The 14,319-nt window shown below is 41.6% G+C and overlaps 1 protein-coding gene across 3 annotated transcripts in view; it reads right to left on the reverse strand.

Annotated features, from left to right (window-relative positions):
- LOC132405063 (polycomb group RING finger protein 3) overlaps positions 1-14,319 on the reverse strand; it is a 166,090-nt gene that overhangs the window by 15,689 nt on the left and 136,082 nt on the right. For all 3 annotated transcript variants that reach the window (XM_059989797.1, XM_059989795.1, XM_059989796.1), the window contains exon 9: positions 13,614-13,694. In XM_059989797.1, the coding sequence (XP_059845780.1) occupies positions 13,614-13,694 (81 nt within the window). The remainder of the gene's footprint in view (positions 1-13,613; positions 13,695-14,319) is intronic.

Below are 14,319 nucleotides of genomic sequence, written 5' to 3' on the forward strand. Positions count from 1 at the left end.
TGGCTGGAGTTTATGCGAGAAGTGAGGAAGGTGCAAGACACAGTCCAACAAAGAAGAAATTTTCGAATGGAAAAAAGATGCAACCGTGGCTGACAAGAGAAGTCAAAACCAAAGTAAAAGCAAAGAAGAGGGCATACAAGGAAAGGTAATAAAGGTAATAATCTCTGGATTACTACCAGTGTCACTTGCTAGTCAGAGTAGAAATAGGAGGATATTTCAGATGAATACGTGGCTTGAAAAATGGTGCAAGGGGGAGAGATTTAAATTTCTGGGGCACTGGAACCAGTTCTGGGGGAGGTGGAACCAGTACAAACAGGGCAGTCTGTACCTGGGCTGGACTGGAACCAATGTCCTAAGGGGAGCGTTTGCTACTGCTGTTCAGGAGGATTTAAACTAATGTGGCAGGGGGATGGGAACAAGTGCAGAGAGACAGAGGGGTGTAAAATGAGGGTAGGAGCAAAAAGTAGTAAGGTGAAAAGTAAAAGTGGCAGGCAGGCAAATCCAGGGCAAAAATCAAAAAGGACCACTTTTCAACATAATTGTATAAGGGCTAAGAGTGTTGTAAACACAAGCCTGAAGGCTTTTGTGTGTCAATGCGAGGAGCATTCGTAACAAGGTGGATGAATTGAATGTGCAGATAGTTATTAATGAATATGATATAGTTGGGATCACAGAGACATGGCTCCAGGGTGACCAAGGATGGGAGCTCAACATCCAGGGTGCTCAATATTCAGGAGGGATAGACAGGAAAGAAAAGGAGGTGGGGTAGCGTTGCTGGTTAGAGAGGAGATTAACACAATAGAAAGGAAGGACATTAGCCTGAAGGATGTGGAATCGAAATGGGTAGAGCTGCATAACACTAAGGGGCAGAAAACACTGGTGGGAGTTGTGTACAGGCCACCTAACAGTAGTAGTGAGGTTGGGGATGGCATTTAACAGGAAATTAGAAATGCGTGCAATAAAGGAACAGTAGTTATAATGGGTGACTTCAATCTACATATAGATTGGATGAACAAAATTGGTAAGGGTGCTGAGGAAGAGGATTTCTTGAAATGTATACAGGATGGTTTTCTGAACCAACATGTCGAGAAACCAACTAGAGAGCAGGCCATTCTAGATTGGGTATTGAGCAATGAGGAAGGGTTAGTGAGCAATCTTGTCGTGCAAGGCCCCTTGGGTAAGAGTGACCATAATATGGTGGAATTCTTCATTAAGATGGAGAGTGACATAGTTAATTCAGAAACAAAGGTTCTGAACTTAAAGAAGGGTAACTTTGAAGGTATGAGACGTGAATTAGCTAAAATAGACTGGCAAATGATACTTAAATGGTTGATGGTGGATATGCAATGGTAACCATTTAAAGATCGCATGGATGAACTACAACAATTGTTCATCCCAGTTTGGCAAAAGAATAAACCAGGGAAGTTAGTGCACTCGTGGTTGACAAGGGAAATTAGGGATAGTATCAATTCCAAGGAAGAAACATACAAATTAGCCAGAAAAAGTGGCTCACCTGAGGACTGGGAGAAATTCAGTGTCCAGCAGAGGAGGACAAAGGGCTTAATTAGGAAAGGGAAAAATGATTATGAGAGAAGGCTGGCAGGGAACATAAAAACTGACTGTAAAAGCTTTTATAGATATTTGAAAAGAAAAAGATTGGTTAAGACAAATGAAGATCACCTTACAGTCAGAAACAAGTGAATTGATCATGGGGAAAAAGAACATGGCAGACCAATTGAATAACTACTTTGGTTCTGTCTTCACTAAGGAGGACATAAATAATCTTCTGGAAATAGTAGGGGATCGAGGGTCTAGTGACATGGAGGAATTGAGGGAATTACATGTTAGTAGGGAAGTGGTGTTAGGTAAATTGAAGGGATTAAAGGCAGATAAATCCCCAGGGCCAAATGGTCTGCATCCCAGAGTGCTTAAGGAAGCCCAAGAAATATGGATGCATTAGTGATAATTTTTCAAAACTCCTTAGATCCTGGATTAGTTCCTGAGGATTGGAGAGTGGCTAATATAAACCCACTTTTTAAAAAAGGAGGGAGAGAGAAACTGGGGAATTATAAACCGGTTAGCCTGACATCGGTGGTGGGGAAAATGCTAGAGTCGGTTACCAAAGATGAGATAACAGCACACTTGGAAAGTGGTGAAATCATCGGGCAAAGTCAGCATGGATTTGTGAAAGGAAAATCATGTCCGATGGATCTTATAGAATTTTTTGAGGTTGTAACTAGTAGAGTGCATAGGGGAGAACCAGTGGATGTGGTATATTTGGATTTTCAAAAGGCTTTTGACAAGGTCCCACACAGGAGATTAGTGTGCAAACTTAAAGCACACGGTATTGGGGGTATGGTATTGATGTGGATAGAGAATTGGTTGGCAAACAGGAAGCAAAGAGTGGAAATAAACAGGACCTTTTCAGATTAGCGGGTGGTGACTAGTGGGGTACCGCAAGGCTCAGTGCTGGGACTTCAGTTGTTTACAATATATATTAATGATTTAGTTGAGGGAATTAAATGCAGCTGACAGTGGTGTCTGAAAAGAGGATGCTGTCCAAGTTGCATGCCATCTTGGACAATGTCTCCCATCCACTCCATAATGTACTGGTTAGGCACAGGAGTACATTCAGCCAGAGACTCATTCCACCAAGATGCAACACTGAGTGTCATAGGAAGTCATTCCTGCCTGTGGCCATCAAACTTTACAACTCCTCCCTCGGAGTGTCAGACACCCTGAGCCAATAGGCTGGTCCTGGACTTATTTCCACTTGGCATAATTTACCCATTATTATGTAATTATTTATGGTTTTATATTGCTATGTTTCTACACTAATCTTGGTTGGTGCGACTGTAACGAAACCCAATTTCCCTCAGGATCAATAAAGTATGTCTGTATACACTACCTGTTGAGTTCAGAGTTCGAGGGGTTCTGATACAGGGGATGAAATGTAACAGGGGATGATTGAGTTCACTGTGAAATTTGAGGAAGAAGAGGGTTCCGGTGACATCATCGTTGAAAATGGCAGCTTAAGTCACTAGCTCCTCCAGAAAAACGCATATTAAGCCCTGTTATTCTATCAAATATAATATTTTTCGAAAAATATTTGAACTGGAAAGAGAGGCAAGAATGGGGAAAAAGAACAGAAATAAAAAAAGCGACACTGCGGAGCCTGCATCCGAGAGGAGTGCAGCAAGCGGCTCTCCGACCCGACCGCGTGCGAGCGAGGCGGCTACTGGGCCTCATTCAGGCAAAGCGGCGAATATTTTCGAAATCCATAAAGAAATAATGGAGGTACAGAATGAAATAAAGCAGCAGCTCCGGGATAGTAAGGCAGAGCTCGCCAGCATTAATCAAAAAATAGCGGTGGCAGAGACTCGAATCAAGAAGGTGGAAGATCACGTTCAAAACGTGGAACGGATACTGAGTAAGGCAATAAAAATATTACATCACCAAGAAGGTAAACTGCTTGACCTGGAGGGAAGATCACGGCAGAAAAATATCAGAATCTACAAAGTTCCCCAAGGAGCGGAGGGCTCATTTATGATGGAGTTTGTCAAAAATCTACTGCAGGACGCGCTGGATCTTCCCTCGGTTATGGAGCTGGAAATCTAGAGGATGCACCGCGTGCTGGTTCCGAAACCTACCCAGGACAGAAAGCCACGCTCTATAATAATTAAATTCCTTCGGTACAGTACCGAGACGCAGATTCTACAAAGGGCCTGGGGTAAGAAGAGAGGGTTTTTCGGCGATAAATTAATATACTTCGGCCAAGATTACACCCCACCCCCCCAGCAGTCCTGCAGAAATGCAAAGAATACTCTGAAGTAAAGCGAGTACTAAAGCAAAATAAGATTAGATTTCAAACTCTATACCCTGCTAAACTTCGAGTGTTTTATGACAACAGGATGCAGTTGTACCAGACGGTGGAAGAGGCGACCACAGACATGAAGGCCAGAGGTTTGTCCGTCAGTGTCACCAAAATGAGGGAAAGCCTGACTGAGGAACTGTCCCGCTTCTCTTGGGAAATAGTGCAAGAATCAAGAAGGCAGGAGACGGGATAGGCTGAGAGAAATATATCAGGAAGAGACCGGGAGTTTCCCAAAGACAGTCCTCACCCCCTTCAGAAGAGCCATACGGTTTAGCTAACTTTAAAAATGTTGAGAAGCTAAATGAAAGCAAAAGTACACGGTGATATACCTATCTCGAGAGAAATATTATAATGTGGATTTTATATTACTTAGTTGTTATTCTTTATTCGCTCACTTACTCCTTTTCCCCCACCAAAATGAGTGTGTGTGTATATATATATTTGTGTATGTATATATAGGAGTACACAGGGAAATCTTTTCTGTGTAATGGATTTGTTCACTGACTTTTATGAATACTGCATTGGGGGCCCTCAACTCACAAGTAGGAGGGGTTATCCCCCACAGCTAGACATTTCCTCTAGCTCAACGCAGGGTCATCTACTAGAGACCTCAGCCTTGGAATCACACGTTTGTTGCCATTTTTGTTATTATCCGCGTTTCTTGGTTCGTATTTGTTCAGGGAGTAGATCGATTAAGTTTTATTCTAATTTCAATGGTACATTGACAGATAAATACAGATGGCTAAGGACAAGGTAAAATTCATTTCTTTTAATGTCAATGGGCTATTAAATGCAATCAAACATATGAGAATTTTATCCAATTTGGAACAATTTGATTCATACTGGGAAAAATGGTTTAACTACATAATGCCTCATAGGCCTGACTTTATTCTCACAAATCAATGAATCTGTTGTAAAAACAAAAGATCACTCCCTACTTGTACATAGTTCTTCCCTTTTGCTTGTTTTTTCTTTCCACTCTTTTCTATAAGTGTGTACCTCAGATAAATACTTTCTGGAGATTTGTGATATATATGATTATATGATATATATGTACAATGTCTGAAATACATCTTATGGAAATGTTTGTTTGATGAACTTCAAAAAAAAAATTACAAAAAAAAAAGAAATTTGAGAAAGAGAAGCCAAAATCCGATGTTTCAGTATTTTAGTGGAGTAAAGGAATAGCATGAATGAGGAACAGGTCAAAGTTGACTGGAAAGGGACACTAGTGGGAAGGACGGCAGAGCAGCAGTGGCTGGAGTTTATGTAAGAAGTGAGGAAGGTGCAAGACAGATACAGACCAAAGAAGAAGAAATTTTCGAATGGAAAAAGGATGCAACCGTGGCTGACAAGAGAAGTCAAAGCCAAAGTAAAAGCAAAGCAGAGAACATACAAGGAAGCAAAAATTAGTGGGAAGACAGAGGATTGGGAAGTTTTTAAAAGCTTACAAAAACAAACAAAGAAGGTCATTAAGAGGGAAAAGATGAACTATGAAAGGAAGCCAGCAAATAATATCAAAGGGGATACTAAAAGCTTTTTCAAGTATATAAAGAGTAAAAGGCAGGTCAGAGTAGATATGGGACTGATAGAAAATGATGCTAGAGAAATTGTAATGGGAGATAAGGAGATGGCGGAGGAACTGAACAAGTATTTTGCATCAGTCTTCACTGAAGAAGACATCAACAGTATACTGGACACTCAAGGGTGTCAGGGAAGAGAAACATGCGCAGTCACAATTACGACACAGAAAGAACTCAGGAAGCTGAATAGTCTAAGGGTAGATAAATCTCACGGAGCAGATGGAATGCATCCTCGTGTTCTGAAGGAAGTAGCAGTGGAGATTGCGGAGGCATTAGCAATGATCTTTCAAAAGTCAATAGATTCTGGCATGGTTCCGGAGGACTGGAAGATTGCAAATGTCACTCTACTACTTAAGAAGGGAACAAGGAAGCAAAAAGGAAATTATAGACCTGTTAGCTTGACATTGGTGGTTGGGAAGTTGTTGGAGTCGATTGTCAAGGATGAGGTTACTGAGTACCTGGAGGCATATGACAAGATAGGCAGAACTCAGCATGGTTTCCTTAAAGGAAAATCCTGCTTGACAAACCTATTGCAATTTTTTGAGGAAATTACAAGTAGGCTAGACAAGGGAGATGCAGTGGATGTTGTGTATTTGGATTTTCAGAAAGCCTTTGACAAGTGCAGCACATGAGGCTGCTAAACAAGATAAGAGCACATGGAATTACGGGAAAGTTACATATGTGGATAGAGTGTTGGTTGATTGGCAGGAAACAGAGAGTGGGAATAAAGGGATCCTATTCTGGTTGGCTGCCAGTTACCTGTGGTATTCCACAGGGGTCCGTGTTGGGGCCGCTTCTTTTTATGTTGTATATCAACGATTTGGGTTATGGAATAAATGGCTTTGTGGCTAAGTTTGCTGATGATACAAAGATAGATGAAGGGGTCAGTAGTGCTAAGGAAACAGACAGTCTGCAGAGAGACTTCAATAGATTGGGAGAATGGCCAAAGAAGTGGCAAAAGAAATACAATGTTGGAAAATGTATGGTCATGCACTTTGGTAGAAGAAATAAACAGGCAGACTATTATTTAAATGGCAAGAGAATTCAAAGTTCTGAGATCCTCATGCAGGATACCCTTAAGGTTAACCTCCAGGTTGAGTTGGTGGTGAAGAAGGCGAATGCAATGTTGGCATCCATTTCTAGAGGAATAGAATATAAGAGCAGGGATGTGATGTTGAAGTTCTATAAGGCACTGGTAAGACCTCACTTGGAGTACTGTGTGCAGTTTTGGGCTCCTTATTTAAGAATCGATGTGCTGACATTGGAGAGGGTTCAGAGAAGATTCACTAGAATGATTCTGGGAATGAGAGGGTTAACATATGAAGAACGTTTGACCGCTATTGGACTGTGCTCCTTGGGGTTTAGAAGAATGAAGGGGGACCTCATAGAAACATTTCGAATTTTAAAAGGCATGGACAGAGTGGATGTGGCAAAGTTTCCCATGGTGGGGGAGTCTAGTATGAGAGGGCTTGACTTAAGGATTGAAGGGTGCCCATTCAGAACAGATATGCGAGAATTTTTTTAGCTAGAAGGTGATGAATCTGTGGAATTTGTTGCCACAGGTGGCAGTGGAGGCTATGTCCTTGGGTATATTTAAGGAGGTTGATAGGTTCTTGACTAGTCAGGACATCAAAGGTTATGGAGAGAAGGCAAGAGAATAGATAGGTAGATACTTTATTGATCCCGAAGATATTACAGTGTCACAGTAGCATTACAAATACACAGATATACAAATATACGAAAAGAAGAAAGAAAGAATAAAAAATAAGTTACCTCAAACAGTCTAACAGGAGGGGGATTATCTCTTTCCCAGCTATAGATTGACTCATTATAAATCCTAATGGTCGAGGGTAAGAATGACCTCATATAGCACTCTTTGGAGCAGTGCAGTTGTCATAATCTATTACTGAAAGTGTTCCTCTATTCAGCCAAGGTGGCTGCGGGTGAGAAACATTGTACAGAATTTTCAGGATTTTCTGTAGGGTCCTTTGTTCTACCTCAGCCTCCAGAGTGTGCAGTTTGACTCCTCAAACAGAGCCAGCCTTTCTAATCAGTTTATTGAGCCTGTTGGCATCACCGATGTTGATGCCCTTGTCCCAGCACACCACAGAAGACTGTACTGGCGAAGACAGACTGGTAGAACATGTGAAGGAGAGGCCTACATACTCCAAAGGACCTCATTCTCCTCAGGAACTAGAGCTGACTCTGGACCTTCTTGTACACAGCCTATGTGGGTTGACAGGGATTATAAATCAACCATGATGGAATGGCGGAGCATACTCAATGTGACAAATGGCCTAATTCTACTCCTGTGTCTTATAGTCTAAAAAACATTTTTGCATAGCTGATTCAGAAGCACAGAATGATTACAGCATGATAGACTATTTGGCCCTTCAGTACTAGCACTATAGGAGATTCCGCTAATCCAACTCCCTCGCCATCTCAATGGAATTTGACATTGATAATGCTTTTATTTCCACTCTTTACTTTCCTCATTTCAAATGATTAAAAGAGAATAATTTCAGGGAGTGGCACAGTTAGGACTTGATAAATGTCATGGTGTGCAACTTGCCTCTGTATAACACAATCAATGTTTCAGCCTGCAGGCAGGTTCCTCATTCTGTTGTAGGCTGTGTGTGTGAACTGCTTGAACCAGGATAAAAGGCTCCTCATTAAAAGTACTTTGTTGCCATTTGGTAACTTTATAAAATGCTGTGTAACTTCACCTTTTTTTCTTACTGTAGGTGTAAACACAAGTTTGTCTAACCTTTAATTTCTGCATTATTTCTGAAGAAAATATTCAAACTGGTACAGTATGGCCCTCCATTCACTACGAGTTAGAACACTGGCAGTAGAGACTGAAAGAGCTCAAGCTTACGAAGGGAGGTAGGTGAGAGACTGTCAAGTGGGCATCACATCTGGAAATAACATATGTAGAGAATGTTTGAGACAGGGACAGAGACGGGAGATGCTATTGAGGTAGAAATGGGTGACCTTGATGATGGAGGAACTCAAGATAAGTTTGGCTCTAAGATTCTGAACAGAGCTGATCAACTTTGGTAAGCTGCTCAAGAAAGGGATGATATGAAGTATGGACACCAAAATCTAGTTCTTAAACTGGCAGCAACATAACTATCCCCATGTGAAAGCTGATTCAGTCATGACCAAAGCCACTACCATAGAAACTCAGAACATAGAACAGTACAGCATAGGAACAGGCCCTTCAGCCCACAATGCTGTGCCGAACCAATTAAATTAGTAATCAAATAACTAATCTTTTCTGCCTACACAATACCCACATCCTTCCATTTTCCTCACATCCTTGTGCCTATCTAAGTGTCTCTTAAAAGTCCCTCGTGTATCTGCCTCTACCTCCACCCCAGACAGTGCACTTCAGGCCCCCACCACTCGCTGTGTTGAAAAAAACCTACCCCTCACTTCTTTGAAGTTACCACCTCTGATATTAGACATTTCAACCCTGGGAAAAAGATACTGTCTATCTACTCTATCTATGCCTCTAAAAATGTTATAAACCTCTATCAGATCTCCCTTCAAACTCTGCCACTCCAGAGAAGACAACCCAAGTTTGTCCAGCTTCTCATTGGCATGTGCCCTCTGATCCAGGCAGCATCCTGGTAAGCCTCTTTATTTGAAATATATTTGATTGTGGAAGAGTTACACAGCAGGGAAGTATCACTCAATTTCCACTGAAGTTTCTTGTTACTGGATTGTCTTAGTAGCCCTTAATGTAGAGGCATCCTGGGCCCTAGACTCCAGAGTTCACATGGGACACACTGAATCTTCCATCTGGATGTTCGCATTTTTGTTCATTGGAATCAAAAAACCATTAAAATGCTCCAATCACATTGAGCTCTACACTAGGAAGAGAGAAATCTATGAACATCAGTACAGTGGAAATATGTTAATAGTAATAAGTACAGAAATAATTTCTTGGTGAAAATGAAAGTGAAGGCAGTACTGTCAAAAAAACTTCTGAGTCAACTTGCTACATTGATACTCACATCAAAAGAGACTAAGTGACTAACAGATGAGAAAGGAGAGGGGAAATGCTGCAAAGTCTGCATGTCAAGCAGCATCTGTGGAGGCAAAAGGTGAAAACTGCCAGTCCAATTCGCTGGTTCATTGCTGAGATTGAAGGTTTGGTTGGGGGGGGGCAGAGGCTGCATGGTTTTGGTTCTGGTGCAGACCAAGCCCTCATTTCTTTTACGGCTGCTGAGGAAGAAACAGCAGAGCTGGCTGTGTGCCGCTGGTGTCAGCACTGGGCTACTGGCTGGCCCCTCCAGTTGGTGCTGCCTCCAGAGTTCACTCAGTGGCAGACAAGTTTGATAGTGTTTGTCTACGGCTGTACTTGTAAGAGATGAGAAACTGCTGTGGGCTTGTTCTTGCAAAAACATGACTCCAGGACAACATCCATGTACCATCAATCTACAGGCCATGACACTCAAACACTGGAGCCGTCTGGCATGTTGGAACTGGATGTTTCTCTTGCGATCGCAAGACCCTGTTGGGCATTGATAATGTAAGATGCTATAGGCCTGTTTCCCTTGTTGGTGACACAACAGACAGCATGAGAACTGTGTTGCCTCGGTTGTAGTGAGGATCAGGCCTCAAGCTGCTGCTGTCCAGGAGAGAGTCACCAGTGGTGCTGTAACATATCATCTGTGCTCGGTTGGGGGCTGACCTCTCCCATCAGCACTGCGCTCCAGTGTTCAATTGGTGGAATGACAGGCTGGACTGCAGTGGCTGTGCACTGCTGGGAATCTGTACAATCGGGACCTTGAACTATATATATTCTTTGTACAACTATTTTTTTTTTGCTCGCTATTTTGAATGTGCTGTGTATGTTTTGCACCTTGGCCCCAGAGTAATATGTTTCGTTTGGCTGTATTCATGTATGGTTAAATCATAATTAAACTTGAACTTGATTTGATTTTAATTTGACATATCATAATTATGTGTTTATGTGCCACGTGCTTATATATGACTGCTGGTTCTGTGTTTTGCACATTGGGTGAGAGGAACACAGTTTTCTTTGGCTGCATTCATGTGTATGGCTGGATAATAATTTAACTCAACCCATAATACTGACCTGCACCTTCTGCCTCCATAAACCTGGCATGTTTAACTTTAGCACTGTGACTTAAACCAGATTGCTACCACCAATTTGTTTGCCTGATATTCTTGGCAATGATGAAAACAGTACGATTGATCCCAAGAACCCTTTCCAATTTGATACTTCATCCCACCTTCCCCACCCACCTTCACCCTCACCTGGCCTACGGATCTATCGACCTCTGCCTTAAATACACCCAATGACCTGCAGCTGCACAAGGCAACAAATTCCACAAATTCATCACCCCTTGACCAAAAAAATTCCTCCACATCTCTGTTTTGAAAGAGCACCCCTCTATCCTGAGGCTGTGTCCTCTTGTCCGAGACTCTCCCACCATGGGAAACATCCTTTCCGTATCTACTCTGTCTAGGCCTTTCAACATTTGAAAAGTTTCAATGGGATCCCCGCTCATCCTTCTGAATTCAAGGGAGTACAGACCCAGAGCCATTAAACATTCCTTGTATGATAACGCTTTCATTTCTAGAATCATCCTTGTGAACCTCCTCTGGACCCTTACCAATGCCAGCACATCTTTTCTAAGATGAGGGTTTAAAACTGTTCTCAATACTCAAGGTGAGGCCTCACCAGTGGCTTATAAAGCCTCAGCATCACATCCTTGCTCTTGTATTCTGGACCTCTTGAATGCTAACATTGCATTTGCCTTCCTCACCACCAACTCAACCTGCAAGTTAACCTTCAGGGTGTTCTGCACAAGGACTCCCAAGCTTTAGGATTTTCTCTCCATTTAGAAAATAGTCCACACTTTTATTTCTATTGCCAAAGTGCATGACCATGCATTTTTCAACATTGTATTTCATTTGCCACTTTCTTGCCCATTCTCCTAAGCTGTCCAAGTCCTTCTGCATCCTACCTATTTCCACAACATTGCCTGCCCCTCCACCAATCTTCGTATCATCTGCAAACTTGACAACAAACCATCTTTTCCATCATCTAAATCATTTTTATACAACATAAAAAGAAGTGGTCCCAACATCAACCCCTGTGGAACACCACTAGTCACTGGCAGCCAACAAGAAAAGGATCCTTTTATTCCCACTCGCTGCCTCCTACCGACCAGCCAATGCTCTGACCATGTTAGTAACTTTCCTGTAATACCATAGGCTCTTAACTTGGTAAGCAGCCTCATGTGTAGCACCTTGTTGAAGGCCTTCTGAAAGTACAAATATGCAACATCCACTGCATCCTCTTTATCTATTCTACTTGCAATCTCCTCAAAAAACTCCAACAGGGTCATCAGGCAGGATTTTCCCTGAAGGAAACCATGCTGACTTTGTATTATCTTCTTCTGTGTCACCAAGTACTCCATCACCTCATCATTAATAATTGACTCTTAACATCTTCCCAGCCACCGAGGTCAGGCTAACTGGTCTATAATTTCCTTTCTGCTGCCTTCCTCCTTTCTTAAAGAGTGCAGCAACATTTGCAATTTTCCAGTTCTCTGGCACCATGCCAGAGTCCACTGATTTTTGAAAGATCATTTCTAATGCCACCACAATCTCTAACACTACCTCTTTCAGAACCCTAGGGTGCTGTTCAAGTGACTTATGCACCTTTAGTTCTTTCAGCTTTTTGAGCACCTTTTCTCATGTAACAGTAACTGCACCAACTTCTCTGCCTTCACACACTACATTAGGCATACTTCTGGAGTCTTCCATTGTGAAGACTGATGCAAAATACTCATTTAGTTCATCAGTCATCTTCTTGTCCACTGTATTATTTCTCCTGCCTCATTTTATAATGGTCCCATATCCATATTTCTCTTTTATTTTTAACATACTTGAAAAAACTTTTACTATTCACTTTGATATTATTTACTAGCTTGCTTTCATATTTCATCCTTTCCCTTCTAATGATTCTTTAAGTTGCTCTCTGTAGGTTGTTAAAAATTTCCTAATCCTCCATCTTCCTAATAATTTTTGCTTTGTCGTATGCCCTTTCTTTTGCTTTTGCAATAGCTTTGACTTCTCTTGTCAGCCATGGTTGTAACAATAGCTTTGACTGCTCCTGTCTTCTCCCCGTAATCTTTGACGGCCTGACTAATCAAGAACCTGTCAACGTCCCCCTTAAATATATGCAATGATTTGGCCTCCACAGCCGTCTGTGGCAATTAATTCCACAGATTCACCACACTGTAGCTAAAGGAATTCCTCCTCATCTCTGTTCTAAATACTTCCTTTTATTCTGAGGCTGTGCCTCTCGACCTAAACTCCCCCATTATAGGAATCATCCTTTCCACATCCACTCTATCCAGGCCTTTCCATATTCAGCCCTGTCTCCATGTGGGAAACACAATGTTCATGTTTCTGTAGCACCTGTTACAATGCGGTCTGTATATCCCCCCAGAATTCCAGAACCAATGAACTTGGAAATTCAGCCCAATATCTGCTATTGGTCACATTGAATATTACATTAATACTTCCCACCCTCGTGGATTAAATCTGTAGCTTAGTGGTTAGCGCAATGCAAAACAATTTGGGCTTTCTGGAGTCTGAGTTCAATTCTGGTGCCATCTGTTAGGAGTCTGTACATCCTCTCCTTGGAATGCTTCAGTTCCTCCCATATTCCAAAGATGTACCAGATAGGTTAATTAGTTATTGTAAATTGTCCCGTAATTAGGTTAAGGTTAATCTGGTTTGTTGGGGTTTGCTGTGGTAGTGCAGCTAGAAAGGCCAAAAAGACCTACTCCATACTGTATCACAAAATAAAAATTTAAAAACCTTGAGACCAATCTTGGCTCAATGCTCTGTTATGTCATGATGAGGATAAAGTCACAGATGGTTACAGGAAGTCCTTGGAAACCTTGTGTACCTTATGTAGAACATGGCACCAATCAAATGAGATAAATGTCAGATTGTACCACCTCGACAGCCATGGGGTTTGTTAGATATAATATACGCCCATCAAAAATAAGGAAACAATAGACAACTGACTGGAAATCTTTCCAAAATTTAAAATACAGAGTTGATTAATGATTCTAAAAGGCAATAGAATTGCTGTTTACCTTAAATCTCCATCGAGTGACAACGACAAATTTCAAAGTATGATCCTTTCCAAGGATTTCTTCATTGCATAGAATATCCAACTATGGGGTAATGAAGAGAGGAAGGAGTCATGACAGTATAACACATCAGAGTACAAAAGAGATTTTGTTGTCAAACCCTGCCCACTGCAGGAAAGGACACGACAGGAATGTAAGTTCAGCTGAGTGCTAATGCCAGAAAAGCATTCAGCGCAGTGGGAAGATGATAAACACATTTGTTTTTAATTCAGCGATACAAGACAGCAACACTCAATTACACCCATGTGACCAACTGATTGTTTATTGGTAAGAGTCAGGTACCAACAATTTTACAATTTTGTCTGGTGCTAAGCATGCATTGTTTTAAAAGCTGGAAAACCTGTTGAGCAGGAAAGTCACAGTCTAAGGCCAGAATGACTTACTTCCAAAAACCACAGTCACTTTTCGTTGTGCAAAATATTACTAGAAAAATTCTCTTTTGATTGCCAGTAATTAAATTTAAGCAGAGTTCTCTGAAGGTGCAATCCAAAACCACATTCTTTATTCTATGGATTGAAGGTGGGGCTACAGAGATTACCCTGAAACCATGCCTGCTTGGAAGGTGGAAATAATGATCGATCTATGGTTACTGGCTACAGATCATAATTTAGAGCAAGACAGGGAGGTGGGGTGGGAGCTGGAGTGTAGA

Source organism: Hypanus sabinus, chromosome 14 (genome assembly GCF_030144855.1).
Source record: "Hypanus sabinus isolate sHypSab1 chromosome 14, sHypSab1.hap1, whole genome shotgun sequence".
Classification (NCBI taxonomy): Eukaryota; Metazoa; Chordata; class Chondrichthyes; order Myliobatiformes; family Dasyatidae; genus Hypanus; species Hypanus sabinus.